Source organism: Ascaphus truei, chromosome 4 (assembly GCF_040206685.1).
Source record: "Ascaphus truei isolate aAscTru1 chromosome 4, aAscTru1.hap1, whole genome shotgun sequence".
In the NCBI taxonomy this organism is placed as follows: domain Eukaryota; kingdom Metazoa; phylum Chordata; class Amphibia; order Anura; family Ascaphidae; genus Ascaphus; species Ascaphus truei.
The window spans coordinates 75,856,761-75,880,190 of record NC_134486.1 but is presented as its reverse complement, the minus strand read 5'-3'; the positions used below and the strand labels follow the sequence as shown (position 1 = coordinate 75,880,190).

The 23,430-nt window shown below is 38.7% G+C and overlaps 2 protein-coding genes across 3 annotated transcripts in view; one reads left to right on the top strand and one right to left on the bottom strand.

The window, feature by feature from the left end:
* MACROD2 (mono-ADP ribosylhydrolase 2) overlaps positions 1–23,430 on the bottom strand; it is a 1,806,074-nt gene that overhangs the window by 1,493,995 nt on the left and 288,649 nt on the right. The window lies entirely within an intron of this gene.
* On the top strand, positions 469–12,180 carry FLRT3 (fibronectin leucine rich transmembrane protein 3). The gene is made up of 3 exons (XM_075596061.1): positions 469–736; positions 8,060–8,773; positions 10,142–12,180. Exon 3 carries the CDS (start codon positions 10,195–10,197, stop codon positions 12,142–12,144), a length of 1,950 nt encoding a protein of 649 aa, XP_075452176.1. The 5' UTR covers positions 469–736; positions 8,060–8,773; positions 10,142–10,194; the 3' UTR covers positions 12,145–12,180.

Here is a 23,430-nt window from a genome sequence, read left to right as displayed (position 1 = left end):
GTAAACTATTCTGGGCAGGAACGCATCTCTACTGTCCCACCATGTTCAGCTCACAATCCATTAGAAACAACATAACAATAGAAATACAATTATTATTTCTAGGAATTTGGGCAACAATAGTGCCTTTTTTTAAATACAGCTTTGCATATTTTTAACTTGTTTTTTGTGAATGTGTGCACTTTCTTGAATCATATTTAAAAGATCCCACTGTGCATGTTGTTTATTGAAATACATGAAAGCTAATGTATAAATCTGCCGCAAGGGTTAAGCCGGGTTCTTAATGTAAAAGGCAGATTGGGACAAACGCCTGAATTGCTCAGACAATACAGTAGCTCTGTCTGCCTGTGTTGTGGATTAGCCTTCTCATGCTCCCCCTTGTGTTTGCTATGTGCATGTAGTCTGCAGAGGAGGTTACCTCACTGGGGAAGGGCTGCGAGCTGCCCAGCCCACATCATGACATCAGTCACACACTCAGCCACTGCGAGGTGCTGCTTTAACTTCAGACTTTGAGGTGGGCTCTGTGGACCTAACTGGAATGTTTTCCCTCTCGCACTTCTCAGTGTAAGGGGGGATAACCTGCACGGTACAAGCTCACGTCGTTAGCTGGCTGCCTTTCTGTGCATTCAATCTGAAGACTGGAGGAGTTATTTTTTTTTGTATGACTACAGACTGCCAATAGTGGAATTACTACTGTATCTGAATTAAACAGGATTTTCCTCTCCCACTACCCTTCCAGGTAAGCATTTACACCCTTTCTATGGAGTCTTTTTTTTTTTAACAGCAAACAATCTAAAGTTGTTGTTTTTTTTCAGTTTCTAGTCTATGAAAATAATGCTTGGCAATAGGAATTCTGTTGTAAGAAATAGAAATCAGACAATCTGTGTTATTTTTTTAGGGCTCAACCAGCACCTTGTACACAAGTTCACACAGACGTAGCTACTTTGCAATGCTGGTAAAGTGTGATTAAAAAAAAAAAATGTTGACATAGAAGAAAAATACAACGAAGCAGAGGATATCCAAATATCTGCAGCCTGGAAGTTTCAGCAGGAAAACTTCCCATTGCAAAGCAGGAATAGATTTCTGTGATCACTGAAAAGCTTCGTGTCCCACAGTTAGCAAGAGCTGCATGTGTGGTATGTCCCTACAATAGTCCTTTTCTACAGCCAAGAAAGGAAATCAATAAGCCTTCAGAGCAGGAGTGTGTACATGAAAAGCATAGATCTTGCTCAAAGCTCATGTACATTTACTTCTGTGAAGCTATCGGACTTTGCAAAAAGACCAATGAAACAGCTACACCTAGATTTCACAACCTGAATTGCTCTGTGAAAGCATCTAGTTACAACATGCCATTTTCTGCAAGCTTCAATTGTTTTATTTCACTCTGAGTAAAGAGATCATTTCAAACCAGTTCCCTTTCCAGACATCATACCAAAAGTCATTGCCTGGGCAAGTCAAGTATGTGACCAGCATAGCAATGGAAGAGAAGTCTTGTGAGACTGACACATAATGCTCAGCTTAAGGGCACAATATTGTCCATGCAGGAGAACCCCACTGGGAAAGGGGAATTAGGTTCTAAACTAAAGTAACAGCAGATAAAGGATTACTTGGAAAATTAGCAAGTAATGTATACAATTGGAATTTTGACTACTTGCCACGTCATATATTTAACGTTTTACTTAAAATACTGTCAAACCTACTGACCTGCTCTAAATACAAATTCTGAAACATGTCACATATACAAAGCTTTTCGTTAGCCAAAGCCCCCCCAAAAATGTATTAACTATATGTGTATGCATTCAAATGTAACTGTTAGGATTTGCAGATCTATATATCGAGCACGTTTTGTAGCATGGATTGCCAGATAACAAGATGTGTATTATGAGGAAAAGCTACCATGGGTGTTCACAAAGCAAGAGGGGGAAGCTTTGTTTCGGGGCACTGTGCTCTCCCTGGCTGCTGCCCATGGGCTGCAGCTGCTAACAGACCCCAGTGTTACTGCATAATGCTCAAATTAAACTAACCAGCCTGACCAAGAGCAGCGCTCAGCAGCAGTACTTAGGAAATGTACTATTACTAGATTTATCTAGCAAAGAAGATTAATCCCTGCAAATATATTCATTCAGCATTAGCTTCTGTTCAGACTAATCATGGTATTCTAATCATCTCAGAGAGGCAAATACCATCAAGGTCCATCCATTATATTTGGAATATCATAACATATTATACCTACAGGGAGAGAAGGATTCATATTGTTTGTATTTATTTAGTGGCACGTCTATTTCTTAAGCAAGCTTATTGTCAAAATGATAGTTTACAGTGACTGAGCTACTCACATTTTAAAATGATCGTTTAAATGAGTCTTGGACTGTTTTTGTTTTTTTTTATTAAACATGACAATACAAGGCAAGACTTCTTACACTGTGCAGTAAACTCACCATTGTAAGTATCTGTCAAACATTGTCATATTACAAAAACACCATACTACTGATGAGCTGTGTGCGACTAAGCAGAGACTTCTATGGATATAATTGGCCATCTCCTGATAGCTCTGTGGCCAAATCAAAGCGGGTGAAATAAATGTGGTCATATTCTGGCTGCTGGGAGACTTTGTTACCAGACTATTAATTATCTATTCCCCTGATCCATTTTCCCTGTACAACATTGTCCAATCAGATAAAGTCCAATTATGCTCACCATCTAGCGCCTGCGGGTGTGCAGCCCTAACGAACATTACTCCCCCTCAGGATGAAAAACACAATGATCAGTTTAGACTGAATGAAAAATTACTGTCCATGAAAAGACCAGCTTGTGTAAAATCATTCTGTAATGAATTGGTTGACTTACTAGTCCATATTGTTGTGTTTCTCTTAATTTATTTAAGTTATTTTTGTTAACCCTTTCAGTATTGAAGAGGCCTGACCGTTGACAAAAGTCTTCCAAAAAAAAAATCTAGATTCATGACACAAGTTGAAAACATTTTAAATGATCTTAGAGATGAGGGATATAAATATTTAACATGGAAAATCTTCAGTGCTACTTCTTGGGTGCCTGTTATGTCTTACACATTTTTTAAAAGAATAAACTTAATTTGGTATCTTAAGTCCTGGAAGGGTACAATACACCTTATCTTAAAAAAATGCATGTGTGTTGTACATTCTAACACAACTGTAAAATGAAAGAGAAGAGATCAGTAATAAAAAATGATATATTTGTGTTGCATAGCCCTAGGCTGCATCATTTAGTTGGTTGTGGAAGGCTGCGGTTAGAAAAAACGTTATTTTCAATTTAGTGCCGTTTGCACCATTTTGTGTAAGTTGTATTGTCAGCAGTAATGACTAAATAAATACCATGGTTAATGAAATCAACATGGCCATTAGGACTTCACAAAGTCCTTCAAAAGGAGAACTTTTACTTGTTCTCCCAGACACCACTGTTCTGCTCAACAGGAGGCTTTGTTGCAATTAAAGCCGGGAAAACTGGACACAAGCAGCGAGTGTCTGACTTGTGGGCCTCAGCATAAAAAAGGCGTCTAGCAGAGAGTACCACCCCAAGTGGGCAGAAACGCAGCTGGAGAGACGCCGGAGCAGATCTTAGGTTCTATATACATAAATGTACCTTACCTTTTTATGTTACATAGAGAAGGCTGTGGTCTTTTCCCTAGCTTTAAGTTAACACAGTTAAAAGTTGGATTTTGAGAAGGCGATGGTAGACCTTTTATTGTAGCCAAATAAACAGTTATGCATCCAAAAAAATATGTTGATATTCTGTAAGAGTTTACGAAAAAAGCACCTTGCTTTTTTTTTTTTAAACCATTTCTTGAAAAGATAGTCCAATTTGTCTATTAAGACTTCTATAACCTATCATTTGTATAAAGTTTTTTTGCAGATACATATTTACATTATTAAAATTTCTCATAATGAATGTTAAGCTTTGAGCAATTTAACATGATAAATCCTAACCACTCTTATGGCGATTAGTTGTTGAAAATGTTTTATTTGATCTAAACCTTAATAAGTATGGTTAAATGAAACAACAGTAATAATTGACAGAGAGGAGCAAATAGCAGAATTGTTCATTTGGTTTGATTTCCTAGTATGTACAACTTACTATATACTAGCCAGGTAGAGGGGGTGTGGGGAAGAAAATATATTCGTACAACATAGAACTACAAATTGTAGAAATTACCTTTTATTGTTAACAGATTTGTAAACATGCCTATAAATCTATATTGTCCTAATACGGATGGAGTGTATGCTTCAGCATCTCTGCTGTTGGGGCCTTACATCCAAAGCAATGTAATGCATTTCAGACCCCCTCAGGCAAAAAAAAGAGATTAATCTGCGAATAGCTGTTACAAAACAAATGATTTACAGGAGATTATATAAAAAGTATGAGCAGTATTTTCAGAGTTGCCAGGGTCCTTTAAGTCTTTGTGAACATGTAGCCACTTGTCACGCCTTAAGGTGAAGTGTCAGGCATTTGTTAAAGTCCTAACCAGGTAGTATTCCACTTAAACTCAAAGGCTTCCTGCACTTGCGGAGACAATGGCAGCTATTGTTCTGCTTTCTCACTCACTGCAGTTGAGTAAGTTTCCCTGGCAACTTTGAAGAGAGAGCCTTAAACCATATTCATTTACAATCTATATAAAATACGTGATTTGTAGCATGTCTATTAGTACATTTCTTCAGTATATCTCTAGGTTGCCACTATCAATCCAGTACGAAGTTGAACTCTTAGTAGATTGTAATACATTTCATTTTATCTGCATAAAGATGAAATAGAAGTTTATATGCGATTTTGTGTGATCTTCATGTACATCATCTTACGTGTACTTGTGGTTTCAAATGTAAACAATGCAGGGATCCTTATTCATATTGCATGGCCCTCAGCAGAGGTTCTGGGGGTCTTTCTTCATGCTTCGTGATGAACAAAAGACTGAGGCACCTTCATGAAATCCAATGACTATGGAAAATTCAGCTGATAGACACTTAGGAAGAATAGTGCCCAAGCTGTTAAATATACAAAAACATGAAATGCAAGAATGCAGAGCACGTATGTCAAGCTGCAAACTCATTTCTTCTTTCTTGGACACTTGTATAACTATAATAAGAATTACAGTAGTTATGCATCATTTTCAAGAAATCACCAAAACCGGTTGAACCCTGTAGTTATGAAGGCACCTATGTCACTGTACAGGCCCATCAGGCATTTGATGGGATTAAGGGGGAGGGAAATCTCAATAATAATAAAAAAAATATTGATTGCATTCAAACGTCAACATTTGTGGCTTTAAGTCATCTATGCGTAAGCAAAATATTTTCACAAATTGTATAAAATACACACTGTAAATATGCAGACACCCCTGGAAATGAGAATGCGGCGGGCCAGGGAAGCCTGGTTCAATCCTGTCCTATCCACCATAAAGAGTGTGGGTCATTTTTCATTTATCCATCTGCTTTATAATGACTCCAGGTCAGTGAATACACATAGAGAATTGCAGAGGGGGAAAGTCTGGCAGGAAGATTGTCCAGTATTGTAGATTTCAGATCATGGCAGCTATTCATATGCAAAAGGTTTGGTATCAAAGAGAGCCACAAACAGATGGGAAGGAAGCCATGGCTTTTTATCAGCTAAGGGAAGAGGCAGGGAAGGGATGATCTGAATCCACATTTTTTAAGCTGTGACTTTTTTTCTCCCGGAGACTTGCTTTTGTTTTTTGGCATTTTGTTTGCTGCAGCTTTACAGGAAAGGGGCTACAATCTCCATTGATCTTAATGAGCTTTAAGTTAAGTCCAACATAGCCACTAGTACAATGCAAGCAATAAAAAGTAGTTTGCATAACAATTGGGGCTAAAAGGAAACCGTTTAACACTCAAAGTAAAAAAAAACAAATACTATCATTCTTGCTGTGTTTTACAGTTTGTACTCATTTTCTCTTATGGTGGGTGCTAATTTGAGCAAATTTAAATACATGATCTGACAGTGTGTGTGTGTGTTACAGATACCTCTGTGTGTGTATGTATGTGTATATATGTGTATATATAAGCATATGAATAGCATTGTGGATATTCTGAACACATGATACATAAAGCTTGGCCCCCTGCAGACGCACTTACCAGAACTCCCTCCTCCTGTCTCTGTACGTTCTCCCTACCTACCAATTAGACTGTAAGCTCCTCGGGGCAGGGACTCCTCTTCCTTAATGTTATGTTTGTCTAAAGCACTTATTCCCATGATCTGTTATTTATATTATCTGTTATTTATTCGATTACCACATGTATTACTACTGTGAAGCGCTATGTACATTAATGGCGCTATATAAATAAAGACATACAATACAATACAATATATACATACATAACATACATGTATATTACTTTTATATACAAATGTAGGTATATTTATATTCTCACAAATTGGAAACATAACAAATATCCCTAATATCCCTTTAATATATATCCAGTTTTCATGGGGGAAAAAAAAGTAAAAATGTAAAATGAGACAACTGTTGGTTAATTAAGAGAAGGCAGATTGCTGATGAAACTATAAAAATTCTTTATCGTATGTTTAGTGGAAGAAACGATTCACTCCAGCGATTAAGACTATTCTAACATGGTAACGAAAAAATATATAGTATTGTAGTACCTATGTTTACTTAACATTTCAAAATTTATATTTTGAAAATGAATTTGTTTTTATTTACATTTTCAAATCAATCTCTTGGTGGAGACTTGGGAACATCCTGAATTAGGGACTGAATGTGCACTAATTTAATTGTTAGATAATTTTTGCAGTTAGGTCTTACTTTGTTGCAATATTTAATCATCTGAGATTTGTAAAAAAAGGGGATTTCTATATCGCTGGTGAAGAAAGTTACAACAAGAAGCTTCCTATATGAATTCAAAGTTATCCTATCCATGCACAGTTAAAGATGAATCATTTTAAAACTGAATATATTTTGTATAAAGAAGGCTCCTGCATCTATTATTTAATATGTTGGCACTTTAGAACATTTAAATTCTGGAACAGATGCTCTGCTTGCAGGATGCCATGTAATTACTGAGTGGAGGTGCAAATTACAGCTACGGCATTCCTTAATTTCAGGGTCAAGTATTTCCATTTCGCTCAAGTTCTTCTACGTGCCACTATAACCACCTTGGCAGGATGACCCTGTACATCCATAAAAAGAAAGATTTGATCAAATTATAGAGAGATGAAAATCAGGAGGTAACATAATAGTCCCATTTTTTTTTACTGATGCCATGCTGGTATTAGAATAATAATGTCTGTCTTAGAAATTGTATTACAGGAAGTTTTTTTTTTGCTGAAAAATGCACAGTACCTTTTCCATGTCAATCCATTTTGCCTACTTTTATATGAAGTGTTTAATTGCAACAGCAAGCATCAGGTGAGTGCGCACGCGTCAAGCAAGTGAAGGATTACAGTTTCATCTGATGCCTTGAATGTAGGGTGTATACATATATTGCACACATTCTTTTTCAACTTTTCTTGAACCTCCCCTTCAAACCTAAAGTAAATTTAAAAAGAAAACATACCAACTACAGAGTGTGGTGTTATGTCCTTGTATGTATACACCTTGGAACACACATGGCTGTGGCCTAGAGTCGGGCACACACACAAAAAAGCCTGCGTGCATCAGAGAAGGACTGGCTCCCTGTAGAGGGTTATCTATTACATGTATAAAATGGTTGGCAAAGTGTGATTGTGCTCCAGTTTGTAATCGAAAAAGACAGGTGTCACCGTTTGCTAAAGTAATTTCTCTGCAGTTGGTTGATTGAAGCTGACTTCAATTACAGTTGCTCTTGGATGGATGCACTGGAATGGCTGAAGTGAAACCCTAGAAAATGTGGCAATGAGTGGTACCAGCCTGTGACCTCTGAGAACTTTGAGGTCTAGCAGATTGCAGAGTCAATGAATTTGTTTATTATATAACTAATGGATCTACATCAATCAACATAAGAATGTAATTCAATTTTCTTTTAGTATGCCAATGCCTGCTGTCATTAATTGTTAATTAACACTTGTTTGCTTTTTACAGGAAATTAACGGACCAAGGATATCCTATGGGGAACATATCTGCCAGGGAATTGTCTACATCCATATTTTCCTGAAGAAAACGATTGCGAGTTAAAGAGAAACACACAAAGTTTGCATTCAGTTTCAAGAAAATATTTCCGGCTGCACAAGTTTTGAGCAGGGGTGAAAAGTAAAACGCTGAAAGCCATGTTTTTACAGCAGGGTTGAACCTTATGGGATGTGACCACTACTCCTTTATCCATGGTTGCGCCATTCAAGTGTTACCATTATGAATAGTTCCCTTGATGTGGAGCTAAACTTACTGGCTAATGCTGCATTGCAGAGGAGCGTCTGCAAGAATAACAAAGGCAATATTTGGCAAGAAAATTAAGCCCACCAAAGGAAATTATATATAAAACACATTTAATTTGCTGGAGGGGGAAATATCACATTGGTCTTACATAATCAAAGGAAACTGAAGCTATTCCAACAGACATCGTGGTGTGTGCATCATCAATGGTAAACTTTTGTTGTGATGCAGACAGAAGAACAAAAGGTTGTGAAATTTGGAGCCATCATCTTCTACAAATTAAGATTGCTTGAATAAAACACTGAACGAGGGTCTTCCGAATGAGAACCCAGACCTCACTTTCCTTGGAAACACAAAGTGTTCAGCAGCACATTGATCTGGCCACTGGATATTTCAGAATCTCATCAACTTGTACCTTCAAAACAGGTATGGCTAATATTGAGGTCCTTTTCTTGTTCTTATAAAGTGCTAATACACAAGAGATATCATAAGGACAGTACAGTTGTTGACAGTACATGCTTTCCATGCTATATAGACTGAAATATGAGAATATATTTGTTGATCCCATTACTGCCAGAAACATTTTCAGTGCATTGCAAATTAATCCATTTAGGGCCCCACTGGCACTAAGGGAGTTAATGTGTACCATGCCAATTACAAGATAATTATGTGTACGATAACCACTGGATGTAAGTACTGAATTTAGTCTGCAGATTTTTCTTACTTTTTATCAAAATTATGTAAATGGATTGAAAGCTCATACAGCATCAAAAGTGTTATTAATAAGACATACCCAGCCACCTAATTATTTAGCACCTTAAGTAATTATCAAGTAACTAAGAACATAGGCATTGCAAGCCATTTTCCATGAAAAACCCAACAAGCTCCTAAATGGGATTGCATGATTTCAAAACACTAATTAAGAGTAGAAACAAATGATTATCTTTTCTTAAACATGGTGCTAGAAAGAGAAATGGCGCTTAGTGCTGTAGAATGAATGGGTTACAGATTATAGCTTTGCTTTGTATCCCCATTCATTTTTGACCCCATCAAAATTCTACCTCAGTAACGATCAGAGCACTTCCATTTTTATTTGGCCTTAAGCCTGCACCTGTTTTCATCAAAACAATATGAACAGTCAATACTAGAGTGGGCGCCTCAGGACATTTTAAGGGCATAATTGCAGCCGGGGCATGCAGACAGATCGGCTTGCTTTTAGAGACAACCATGAATACGTTTTCTGACTCCATTGTTCCACCAGAATGAATTGAGGAATTATATCATTACTGTTTTAAATATACACTGGAACATATATATCTTTGGGAGCACCTACTTTCAGAAAGCAAAAGCTTCCTAATAATATAACAATAATAATATGGGAGGAAATGATTTATGTTTCCTGCAGTTTGACTTACCCATGATAAAAAAACCTTACACACCATATAACCTCTTTACATCATATGAACTGTACATGGTCAAATAGGAATCCAAGCCTACTAAACAAACTACACATATAATGGAAATAAACAACAATAGTATTCTCTCTCTCACTCTCTCTGTATAATGTATATATATATATATATATATATATATTATTTTTACCAAACGGTTACGATAGAACAAATGTTAGATTCTTACGGGAGTTTTGTTTAATATTGATCTGGGGTAAAAGTAACACGTCCAAATTTGAATACCCACCAAATACCAACTTCAGTGTTGGCAATATAGGCCTTTCCACTGCTAAGATGATCAGCTATAACTTTTAGGCACTAATTATGTTTATCTTTGTTGCAGGCTCTGAAACACCAAGGCAGGCTAACTGCATATAGGCTTCATCATCAGTGACCATGACTACTGAAGCCTGGAACTTATTTTTTATCTGGACTCAGCTCTTCTTATTACTTAGAATAGCGCCAGAATATGTCAGTGCCAAAGCCTGCCCTTCAGCATGTCGTTGTGATGGAGGTTTCATTTATTGCAATGATAGGGACTTGACTTCCATCCCTTCGGGGATACCAGAGGATGCTACAATTCTCTACCTTCAAAATAATCAAATCAACAATGCCGGAATACCTTCTGACCTGAAAGGCCTGGAGAAAGTAGAGAGAATCTACTTATACCATAACAGTTTAGATGAATTTCCAATTAACATCCCAAAGAATGTTAAAGAATTGCACCTGCAAGAAAATAATATACGGACCATAACTTATGATGCACTTTCACAGATTCCTTCCATAGAAGAACTGCATCTAGATGACAATTCTGTGTCCGCGGTTAGCATTGAGGATGGAGCGTTTCGAGACAACATATATCTCCGGCTTCTCTTCCTTTCGCGAAACCATTTAAGCATGATACCCTGGGGTCTGCCGCGAACAATTGAAGAGTTACGTTTGGATGATAACCGCATTTCCACCATTGCAGAGATCTCTTTGCAAGATCTCACAAATCTAAAGCGTCTTGTTCTGGATGGAAATCTTTTGAACAATAATGGCCTTGGGGAAAGGGTGTTTATGAACTTGGTTAATCTGACAGAACTGTCGTTAGTTCGCAATTCACTAACATCACCCCCTGCCAACCTGCCAGGCACAAACCTGAGAAAGCTTTACCTTCAAGAAAATCACATGAACCATGTGCCACCCAATGCATTCTCTGACCTGACACAGCTTTATCGACTTGATATGTCAAATAACAATCTCACAGCTTTACCTCAGGGTATCTTTGATGATCTGGACAATTTAACCCAATTATTCATGCGCAATAACCCCTGGTATTGTGGTTGCAAAATGAAATGGGTACGTGACTGGCTGCAGTCTTTGCCTTCCAAAGTTAATGTCCGTGGGCTAATGTGCCAGGCACCAGAAAGGGTCAGAGGAATGACTATCAAGGACCTCAACAAGGAATTATTTGATTGTAGAGACAACATTTATGTAAATACTATCCATGTTACAACAACAATGTTGAACACTTTGCTTCCAGCACAAGGACAGTGGCCAGTGTCTGTTACCAAACAGCCAGAGATAAAGCTTCCAGACCTCAGCAAAATCTATCGAACCACTCCAATTCCAGTCCGAAAAATAATTACAATTAATGTGAAATCCGTCACTGTAGAAACTATCCACATCTCTTGGAAAGTTGCACTACCAATGACTGCATTGAGGCTGAGTTGGCTCAAAATGGGTCACAGCCCCGTTTTTGGATCTATAACTGAAACAATCGTGACAGGCGATAGGACTGAGTATTTACTTACAGCTCTTGAGCCGGAGTCACCATACCGAATATGTATGGTTCCCATGGAAACCAGTAATATCTACCTATCAGATGAAACGCCGGTTTGCATCGAAACAGAAACAGCGCCATTAAAAATGTATAATCCAACCACAACCCTGAACAGAGAACAAGAGAAGGAGCCTTACAAGAACTCAAGTTTACCATTAGCAGCCATCATAGGGGGAGCAGTTGCACTAGTGGCTATTGCACTGCTTGCCTTGGTTTGCTGGTATGTTCATAGGAATGGGTCCCTGTTTTCTAGGAACTGCGCCTATAGCAAGGGCCGAAGAAGAAAAGATGACTATGCAGAAGCTGGGACTAAGAAGGACAACTCAATTCTAGAAATCAGGGAGACTTCTTTTCAGATGATACCAATAAACAATGAACCAATGTCCAAGGAGGAGTTTATAATACACACTATATTTCCACCTAATGGGGTGAATCTGTATAAAAACAGCCACAGTGAAAGCAGTAGTAACAGAAGCTACAGAGACAGTGGTATACCAGATTCTGATCATTCACATTCATGATGCTGAATGGCACAAGACTTTTTATAGGAACTAAAATGAGTGACTGGAATTCACTGTTCTACTGCGAAACACTGGATAAAAGATTGAAGGAGCAATGTACTGTACATTTGCCATATAATTTATATTTAAGAACTTTTTATTAAAAGTTAAAAATTTCAGGTTGCTGCTACGATTAAATGTAGTGGGATACCTGACCACAATTCTCTATTTTAGTATTTTTTGTAATTTGTACTGTATTTTCCTTGCTAATATTGAAGTTACAGACCATTTAACTTTTTGTGTTCTACTGAGTAAAATGATTTGTCGACTGTGAAAGTGAATTTCTTTGCTGTGTTGAACAATCAGGATATTTTGTTCTTTTCAGATCCTTGTAGTATAAGCACAGGCCATTTTTTTGCAATTTTGTTTTAAACATGGTAAATAAGTTGTAGAGAAAGAAAAAAAAAAAACAGAAAAACAATCACAGTGATATTGGATCTGTGACAACTGTACACAACCGTGCTCAATAAATAAAATGTGTGTAGTCATGGGCATTATCACTTGTCTGAATAGAACCAAAATAGCCATTTATACACATACTCAATATTTCTCTTTCTACGAACAAACAAATCCACATGGGGATGTTTGTATTTCTAAATGTGTTATCCCTACAGGGCTTGAGGGGCCACTCATTAGTCTAGTTATGCACTCATGCACTGGAGGAATCGAAATAGTTTGACATATTCAAATGAAAAACTCCAAAATACAAATGAAAAGGCATACAGCTGTAAGGGCTCACATGCTCTTATTTTGTATACATTTAAAAATAATACCAAGACAAGAAGTCACAAACCATCACAATCAACATTACGATGACCACCAACAGCGCACATTCTCAAATCAATGGAGACCCAGCCTTAAGACCCCCAACCATTTTCTTCAGCTTATCAATTCAACCGTAGGAAGCTGAAAATAAATTACGTTTCTCAGAAGCGCTGCATGTTCAAAAAAATTCTAATAATAATAAGTGTAGTGTTTCCTATTTTAAAAACGAATACATTTCGTTCCGCTAATTTTGAATACAAGGGAAAAGGGCTTTATATAGCAACTGACTTCACACACACGAGTCTTCCTTACAGGTATTATTATTACTGTATTATTAAGCAGATCTTACAATGTTTCAGATAAATGACCAGTAACAGATAATATCAAGTAAAAGCCAGAGGCAGTGAAAAAGCTTTCATAAAACCCGTGTCAACAAATGAATATCCTTCTTTGTTACCCACAAAGAATAGTGCCCATTACTATAAACACTTTAATAATTATCTTTAATACACATACCATGTTTTTTGCCTTCCCATTAATTATGAGCTATTTAATATTTAAAACAAGATACACTTTTGTTGCCATACTCTTTCCCCCCCCCCCCTCACCCCTTTTTTTTCCAAATGAAAACCAAAGTGCGCTGTATGCCCTTTGGCCAGTCTTGTATGTGCCTTGATCCAATACTACATGTATTCAGCTTTTTCCAGTGGCAATTTTTTCATACATGCCAGACTATGAAAAATATTGAATTTATTGCTGAATAAAATGAAAAAGAAAAGAAAAAAGTACACTATACCGTGATTTGCTTTCTTTAGCTCACTTGCATTAAAAAAACGAATAAGTCTATCCTGTGTTTCCAAAACGTGCTCACATTTGCAAACCATTATTAGGAAACCTAATCAGAAGCAATTATGTGCAGTTTTCTATTGCTTCTTTGTTTGGCCGAGTCCTATCATTTTGTATCTGCAATTTTCACCATCAGGCTATCAAAAGTATTAAATGTCATGCAACCTTAGAATTACAAACATACTAGCAGAAGGCAAGCGAGGCGTAGATAAGTCCCTAGAGATCAAATAAGTACCCAACTGTCTAAACATGGTTTATGTGCATGTGTCAGTATTCGGTTAAGGAAGGTTAAGGAAGAGGGGAAATGATTGACCTGAGGAATTAGCCTAATTTGTGGCTCTTAACAGAGAACATTCTTTATTGCATGTTTGCAGCAAGCAGGTTTTACAAAATGATGTTGACATATCGTTGGTATGAATTGATCATGTAACGGATTACCACCACTGGTAATTAACATACTGCCATATCAAGCAATGCAAAAAGCAACTACATAGTAACAAACATGTAAAGCTCCTTCTGCTTAGAGAATGGAGACAGAAACTATTTTTATCGGTGTTGAGACTGCTACAAGTTCTATTTTCCTTGAGGAACAGCTGCTTTGTAAGTTTTAACCTCCATAGGAGTTTCTTTGTATGCCACATGTTTATTTTAAGGTCACAGAAGAATTAAAAAAACAAAAAAAAAAAACCTTTGTGGACACATGAAATGCAGTTTACACATCATACAAAGGATGGATTTGCAGACATATACAGAACCAAGGGTGTTCAGATACTAAGTTATGTGTAAAAAAAAAAATAGGTGCCTATGTTCTCTGAACAGGCTGTATGTTTAAGCACAATCCCGTTATATTGAAATGTATTTGCTGAACAGGATTCAAACAGATTGCAACACTCCAGGGGATTCCTCGTTCCCGATACACAGGACTACAGTTTTAGGTGCCAGTGTACTTATTGTTTTTTTTTTAAATATATAGCGTCCTTGGTCATTCAATAGGAAACTGCACTATCATCTGCTATGGCCTCCTATTGTCCCGTGGTTTGGCAGCTATTTTTGGTGGGGGGGGGGGGGACATCTCTACAGAAAACTGAAAAATACTGGATCTGAAAATAGTAAACTCACAAAATGGTTAAAAATGACTCTGCTATCTTATTTGAGAACATGTTAATTAAAATCAAGAGAAGTTTCAGTCTACAATTGTTGATTTGTAAGTAGCATGACGTCTTCCTACAAAAGAAGATGAGAAACACTATTGCTAGATCCCAAACTACAACAAATTCACACGGCCCAATATACTGTATCAACTAAAAATGTTAATTCAGCGACATACGTGTGGTCTGATCCAAATGACAAAACATCCTGTGTGTGGTATAAGGCCATAAATGAACAATGTAGTATACATTACAGATTTTTATATTCTTATCACTTATCATTTTGGGACTCAATATGGTAAGCTTTTCAGCATGTTTTAACTTTTCAGACAGACATTCAAACGTATAGCAAAATGTTACTCAGTAGTGTACTTCTAACTTCTTGGAAATCCAATATATTTTGCCAAGTGGGACTGCACCATTAGGCATGTGCAAAAGTGCTTGTAAATATGTGTGCAATCTTTTGGTGCTCTTTATAAGAGTTACGAGGTTTGTCCTTCTCAGTAACCTCTTTACAAGTTCCTTCGAGAAAAGATAGTGTAAGTATTTTCAATACATTCAAATGTTCACATGAACTTTGTTCCCAAATGCATGACAAAAAAATTAAATCTGAAAAGTGACTCGAAACCTAAAATAAAGAGAGAGCAGCAACGGTGACACTACCGCACGTAAAAGGTGCAGTTCTAAAATAGGAGTCTTACCTGTGTGCAGATCGCATATACTCAGGGTTGCCACCACTCTGGGTTTGACCCGGAGACTACTGATTTTGGCCACGTATCTCCGGAGTACGGGTTTAACTAGTAAACCTCCGGGTGGCGGCGGCCCCTGGCATCCTCAGCGTCCTCCCTGCATCTTCCCCTTCAACTCCGGTCAACATGGTCGCGCGGCATCCAATGCTGCCGCGTCGCCATGTCAACGGCAATGCCACGTGACGTCACAGTGTCATGTGACACCTGTTGCCATGATGAGACGCTACGTGATGTCACACGGTGCCGTGTTGCCATGACAACACGACGCTTCGGCGTCAAGGCATCCCGTTGTCATGGCACCATGTGACGCCGCGCGGCCATATTAACGGGTTACAGGGGGAGATGCTGGGAGGATGTCGGAAGGATGCCTGCGAGACGAAGGTAGGCGCTAAATTAAAAAAAATGTCTTCCTATTCACATGATATCCCCTGGGAGTTTTTATTTGCAGGAACTCCAAATGCAGACAACTATTACAAAATGGTCTTCAAATAATTCTGTAACACGGCCCAGTGCGCAGCGTTCCTTGTTAGGCGAGAGCCATCATGAATATGTTTGTTTAGTACATAATATTTGGCAAGCTTTTTAGCGTTACAATTTCAGACCTATAATTTCTAAGAAATTAGGGTTATTTGAATTATTCTTGTGCCACGCAGAAATGTGCTTTACCAGCAACATATTATTGTTAATTACAACTGCACCTTAGGGCACTTTGCTGCCAGAGCCACAAATGCACGGCTGTTTAATCAGTTAAGAAAGGGTTGCAAGCGTTAATGAACACACCTGATCTAGTTTTTCGGAACTTTCTGTTCCCAAGGAAGAAGATATAAACAACTACATTATTGGCACCACAAAATTGGTACTAATGCTGTAGTACAGCGGTGCGCAAAGTGGGGGGCGCGAGGTTTACAGAGGCCCCGAACGCTTCCCGATGGGAAGTACCGGGGGAGCTGCAGGGCCTCTGTAAACCTAACTTACCTTGGCTCTGGCGGCTTCCCACATTCGTCGCCCTGGCAATGCGACGAGGTCATGTGACGTCATGATGTCGGAGCGGGGGTGAGGGGACCGCCGGCAGGGGGGCGCAGGGAAAAAAGTCTGCGCCCCCCTGTTGTAGTACATATACATATATTAGTCAAATGTGATCTAATCATATATTGAGACCTTTAGTATTCAGTGGTATGGGGACTATGGTGCAGGCAGAACACACAAAACTTTATTGTTGTTTACCCATAACCTAAATATTTGGGAGCCAGAAGGACTATACTGTTCATATCAAGCCCAGGTCTTGTTATCACAATTTGCGATAAATCCCTCTTTGTTCTCCTTAAATTAGAAAATAAGCAAAACCATACTTATACTGTTTTATTTCTCCTCTATTCAACAACCAGAGTGATTTCCAAACAAAACATATCGTTATAAAAGCACATATTCTTGCCAAATTGTACACCTCAGTAAACTGCAGTTAGTATGTACCATGTCTCTACACCGGCGACATAAATGAAAGTTGCAGAGACAAATACAGAATAGGGTGGAGGAATAGTGCATCCGAAAAAGGAGCTGGCACTTTTGCACTCTAAAATATCATTAAACTCAATATATTACTTATTCCTTTGCAAATCCCCTAATGATGTCTGCATGCCTTCCACTAGCACTGTGGTAGAAGCAGAGCAGCGGAAGTATAAAATGGACTTTATTGAACGGAAGGGATTCCCTACTGTGACATGCCTCTGGCATTCTCGGCTGCAATATAGACTTTTTATCCTAATATAAAAAAAGAGCAGCTGGATGGGACATGAAATGTACCTACAGTCCGTAAAGAGGCAATCCAAGTCGTTTAAAAAAAAATTAAACCCACAGAGCTGAACCCCGTTCATTTCAGCTCCGCAGACCCCCTGCTTCTGGAGATACGTGCCTCCGAAGGGGGTGCCGGTATCTCTGCAGTTTTCAGCTTCCATGTCACATGGACCAAAAGGAAGCTGCACCGGGTGACATCATGGCTTCCTATTCACCTGCAGGGCCTGGGAGCTTTGAAAAGCGGCCATAATGCAGGCCCTGGAGTGGCTACCGGCACCCTCTACGGAGGTAACCATGTCCAGAAGCAGGGAGTCCCGGAGCGAGACCCCCTGCTTCAATTCTGAATTTAAAAAAAGTTACAAATCGGCTTGGATTGCCACTTTAAAAGGTATAAGATAGTATAATAATATGATAGATTGCATGTCACGAATAATCTTGAAAAACTGCTTACCAATGTTTTGCAGGCTTTTTTTTTTTTTAGTACTTAATGGTTTACTGGCGAATCTGCTGTGTGTAAGCAATACTGCAAATGTTTCTTGGAGATGACTAAGCTATTTTTAAGCAATATCTAAACTAAAAATGAAAAACAGATTAAAAAAAAGGGGGGGGGAGAAAATGAACAGCCTTTAGTAGGCATAACGTACAAAATTGGCATTATTTCAAAATAACATTCAATAAAAATAAAAGTGTGTGAAAAAGTTATCCTAGGATTGGAAATGTCAATATATATAGACATTTCCAATCCTGGAATAAGTTTTTCGCGCTCACTTTTATTTTAAAAGAATGTTATTTTGAAATAATGCCAATTTTGTCCGTTTTGCCTACTAAAGACTGTTCATTTGAGATGTGCATATATATATATATATATATATATATATATATATATATATATATATATAGCAAATGGAAATATTAGTGGGCTCATTTGCATGTCTTAGGCAGGTCTGCAACCCTGCCTTTCACCATTATCGCCCAGCATACAGTGTTTCCACTGCAGAAAGGAATTCTGGGAAATGACATGCAAATGAGCACACAGTGCCACCTTTTGCTTCAAATCCATTTTGACATGGACCTCTATAAGCTTATGCTTGCTGCATTGCACAGATTTTCAGCACAGCCAGGGTTAAGATACATAGCCAGTAAACCTACCCACAGACAGCTATTTCGACCTATATATATATTATACTTATAATACTTATAAGCCTCAATTTCAAGTATTCCTGGACATTGAGGCTTCACATAATGGGGACTACTTCAAGATTACAGCAATAAACAGCTCTTTGCTACAAACTGCACGCAAAATGAGCCATTGTGGGTTTATAACCACAATGTATTTTTGGTCCCATTTTGCATCAGAAAGTGCGTGCTCTCATCTTTTTACAATCATTTATGCAGCATATCAAAAACATCTGTATACTTGGTGATATTTTACATTTCCGATTTCCATTAAAGCCGATGACAAACACAAAGAAAATATGAAACCGTAAATATCCCATTTAAACCCATGGAAAGGAGATGAGCCAAACGAAGGTTGATCGAGGTAAGTTGTTCTTGAAGCTTTTTTTTACAGGAAGTGAATCCTCGCTCGGTAATAGCCAGTAACCAATGCAAAGTGGCTGTGATGAATAAGTGTTTTAAGATGTGAAATCTGTTCTTTTTCTGCAGGAGAATAAGTGAATGAAAATGACTAATTGAATGGTTTAGAAATACTATATCAAAAAAAGAAAAGGCATTCAGAAAAATAGGACATATTTATCATAATTGCCAACAGCCACAAGTGAAAAGAAGATATTTTCCGTAATTGCTAACAGCCTCGGCGTAGCAAATGTTTTAAGGTTATGGCAAAGGTTGCCACTACAAAAAGTGGAAAAGGGAATATTATTATAATTACGTTTTGCTATTACTCTTCTATAAACGCAGGCTTAAACTCCCATTATGGTTCACAGTCAATAGATTAAGAGGTAATGATGGTACAGTCACTTAGTATCAAAACCCATTTTGATTGTAAATTCCCACTTGGTGATGGGATCAGTGTTGAAGATGCGAGTTATGGTAGTAAGTGGTGCAGAAGTGGTAGTTTGGAAGCAATTTTGAGTTGCATATACAGTATTTCAGCCATGAGCCCCTACCTACAGAGCTTACAATCTAGAACAGGGGTGGCCAACTCCAGTCCTCAGAGCTACTAACAGGTCAGGTTTTCAGGATATCCCTGCTTCAGCACAGGTGGCTCAATCAGTAGCTCAAAGACTGCATCACCTGTGCTGAAGCAGGGATATTCTAGCCCTTGAGGACTGGGGTTGGCTCCGCCTGATCTAGACCTTGGTACCCGGCTCTTTAGATGTTTCTGGAAATAAGATGTCTGCATCTTGGGCTGTTTTTAAGATAGTTCAAGCATACAACACAATGCTTAAGCATAGCAAGATAGTACGTCTGCATCACACACACACACACACACACACACACGGTAAGGATGGAGTAAGAGGCCGAGTTTAAATGTTGGTTACAGTATGTGCCTCTTTTCCACAAAGACACAATGATGATGCTGAAGGGTGACGTAAGAGGCGGAGCTTCGATGTTGTCTGTGGCGCACGTAAGTATGTAAAATTAAACTGCCCGCATGCAGCACTTTTGAAGTTGTCCAACAAGTTTCCCTTGGCATAGAAGACCAATGCAAGTACTGTAGACACAAACAATGATTACTGCATTTAAATATATGAACATGATGTACACTATACAGTACATACAAAGTACAAGAAAACACGAGGCAAATGGAAAAACACTAATAATGACCAATATATGCCACTAATGATATCAGGTCAGAAATACATTTTCTCCCAATGCATTGTTTCAATTTGTTGTTTAAACACAGGTCTTTAACACAGAGCCCCCCAAACGTTCTGCTTAGAGATGATATAGCCAGCACTCCAATTGCAGACATCACATAGGCCATGAAACAAACTGTATGGTTAAAAACAGGCAAAGTTTGTCGCTATAATACATTTAAAAGTCATTCGGTTTTTTTAGATACTTTCTTCATGGTTTACAATCCTTTACAAAACAATGACATTCCTACCAAGTAACACAGAAGGTAGGGTGGACAGTGTGAACAAGATCATCTGCAGCAACTGCCAATTAAACAATGTACACATGAAATATAACTTTGGGAAAAAGGAGCACGTCTTAACCCTTCGGATTCTCTATGACGAAGCTACTACGTCATGAAGTCCGGCACGACAGGGGGCAAATGACATACTCACTACCTCATGCTCTGTTGCTTGTTTTCTAGGGGCGATCACATACCCCGCTCTACAGAAGTAGTGAATGTGATGTGAACGGAAGAGGAGGACCTCGGTATTATGTGATTGCTGCGGCACGATCTTGCATCCCTATGGCTAGGCAATTTCAAGCAAAATGAATGTATTTTTAGTCCGAATTACATAGGTTTCCTTTCTGTTAAATATAGCTATGTTTCATTAATGTGGGCTAAACAAGTATGAATGTTACAGAAATCTTCTTCCGTTTCCAGTTGGAATTTAGTGGTTACACATTTTGTAATTGACATTGTCAGCACTGTATTCTGCAAAAGAAAGTCAGTTATAGTGACAACCTTGGTTGCTTTTGGTACATGGAACTAAACTAGTAAGGTACTCAGACCTCTTAACATCCACTCAGAGGAATTCATAGGAGTTCATATACGTGTGGTTCACTGCTTTTTTACCTCCTATCTGAACCGTTGAAGACAATTTCCAGCCAATAAATATTTGTGTTGTTTTGAAGGCTATTAAAAAGAAACCTTAAGTGCTCATGATGGTCAGCCATACTTCCGTCTTATCTCCACTATAACAGACTGGTAGCCAGGGCCGGTGCATTCAGTAGGCAACCTTGGGTGGCACATTTTGTCGGGCAACGGAGGCAGCACGTGGCAGGTCGGGAGCAGAGCAGGCTCTTACCTCTGCGTGCGCCCCATGCGGCTGCCCGCTCCACTGCAGAAGGACATGCTCCTGCTGTAGCTAATGTTCTCCCTTCACACAACTATTCAGGTTAAGAGAGAGGTGTAAAAATGGAAGGGACGGGGATGTAAAAACGGAGGGGATTTGGTGTGTAAAAAATGAAGGGGTGTAAACAAATGGAAGAGGTGAAAAGGTGTAAAAATGATGGGGTTGGGGGGGAGAGAGGAAACGGTGGGGGGGGGGGGGGAGAGAAGGGTGGATGGGGAGATAGAAAGGTGGGAGGGGGAGAGAGAAGGGTGGGAGGGGGAGAGAGAAGGGTGGGGATAGAGAAGGGTGGGGGGAGAGAGAGGGTGGTGGAGAGAAGGGTGGGAGGTGATAGAGGGTGGGAGGTTAGAGAGGGGTGGGAGGTTAGAGGGTTGGGGGTAAGAGGGTTGGGGGAGAGGGCTGGGGGGGAGAGAGAGAGCTGGTGAGGAGATGAGCATGTGGGGGAGAAGCTGGAGAGAAGAGCATGTGGGGAGGAGCTGGTGAGGAAGGGAGCATGTGGGGAGAAGCTAGTGAGGAGGGACGCGAGCAGGGGGGTAGAGCAGGCAGGGGGCGCAAATGAAAAAATGTGTGCACCCCTGCACTCGAGAACCATAAAGTAATGAGTAACATCCCACTCTCTATTTAAACTGACTGGGAACCTAGCTAATAAAGTAAAAATCCAATACACCTCACGTTTACAGAGGGTCTGAAAGGTACTATATTTCCACCTCTATTCGCTGTAGTACTCCCAATTCCCTAAAAATAATAAAATGAAAGATCTTGTATTGTGTTGAGAAAGACTGGAAAATCCCACTTTTATTGTTGTGATAGTGTGTGCTCTATAATGCTCTCTTTACAAGGACTAATTGTGTGTCCTACATATTAGATGCATATCAGTAAATAGATTACATGAGAAGTATCATAATTAATCAAGTCCTTACTGAAACTGCAACCTGAATTGCTACTCAAGAATGTATTGGACTTGTGAACAAGGTTACAGCTTTTATAAACACGTTTGCCACATTTAGACATGCCCAATTGTGTGATCCGAGTCTGGGAAGCAGACTGGGCAGTCTTTTGTCACCTAACCTCTACAGTATTTACAAAGTCAGAGGAATACACTCTAGGGCCATGGAGGATAATTGTGTTAAACTGGAGTCTAAAGTCAAAATAGACCCCTCCCCACCTTCCTTACAATATTACAGTATTAATAGCACAGTATTTAGTACTAAGATTAGTAATCAACTTGGATTTAGATTCCATTACACAATTGGGATGGAATGTATGTCTCCATGTATTAAAAGTAGATGACATCAGATCACTACCATCATCATAGTCCACACGTGTGTTACAGCATTCACTTCAGATAGCCTCGATCCTCGAAATTAAGCACATTTGCAAACTGTTCTATAATCAGAGCAATGTCATAATGATGACATGTTAAAATGCTTCCAGTTAAGTTTGTATGTATATGTATATTTATATACAGATGTAGCAGACGTTGCTACCCGTTAAGGCACAAAATAATGCGTTATGTAACACTTGTGTTGCCTCTTTCATCATTGTTTTCAAAAGCACTACAGGCATACCCCACATTAACATACGCAATGGGTCCAGAGCATATATGTAAAGCGAAAATGTACTTAAAGTGAAACACTACCTTTTTTCCACTTATCGATGCATGTACTGTACTGCAATCGCCCTTTACGTGCATAACTGATGTAATTAACGCATTTGTAATAGGCTCTATAGTCTTTTTGTAGCGTCAATTACAAAAGTGAATCACTATGTACATGGATGGTGTTATACAAATAAAGACATACATTCTGTACACTGTAGAAAATAAACAACATAATACGGGGGACTTTTAATATAATAAGTGTAAAAAATATGAACGCAAACAATAGCCAAGGCAATCCCTGCCCTAGAGAGGTTACAATCTAGTGGTAAAAGCAGCAGAAGCAGTAAGCGCCT

What these genes read in the sequence shown, in the direction of transcription:
- FLRT3 (XM_075596061.1), top strand. Translation starts at nt 10,195, where the DNA reads ATGACTACTGAAGCCTGGAACTTATTTTTTATCTGGACTCAGCTCTTC.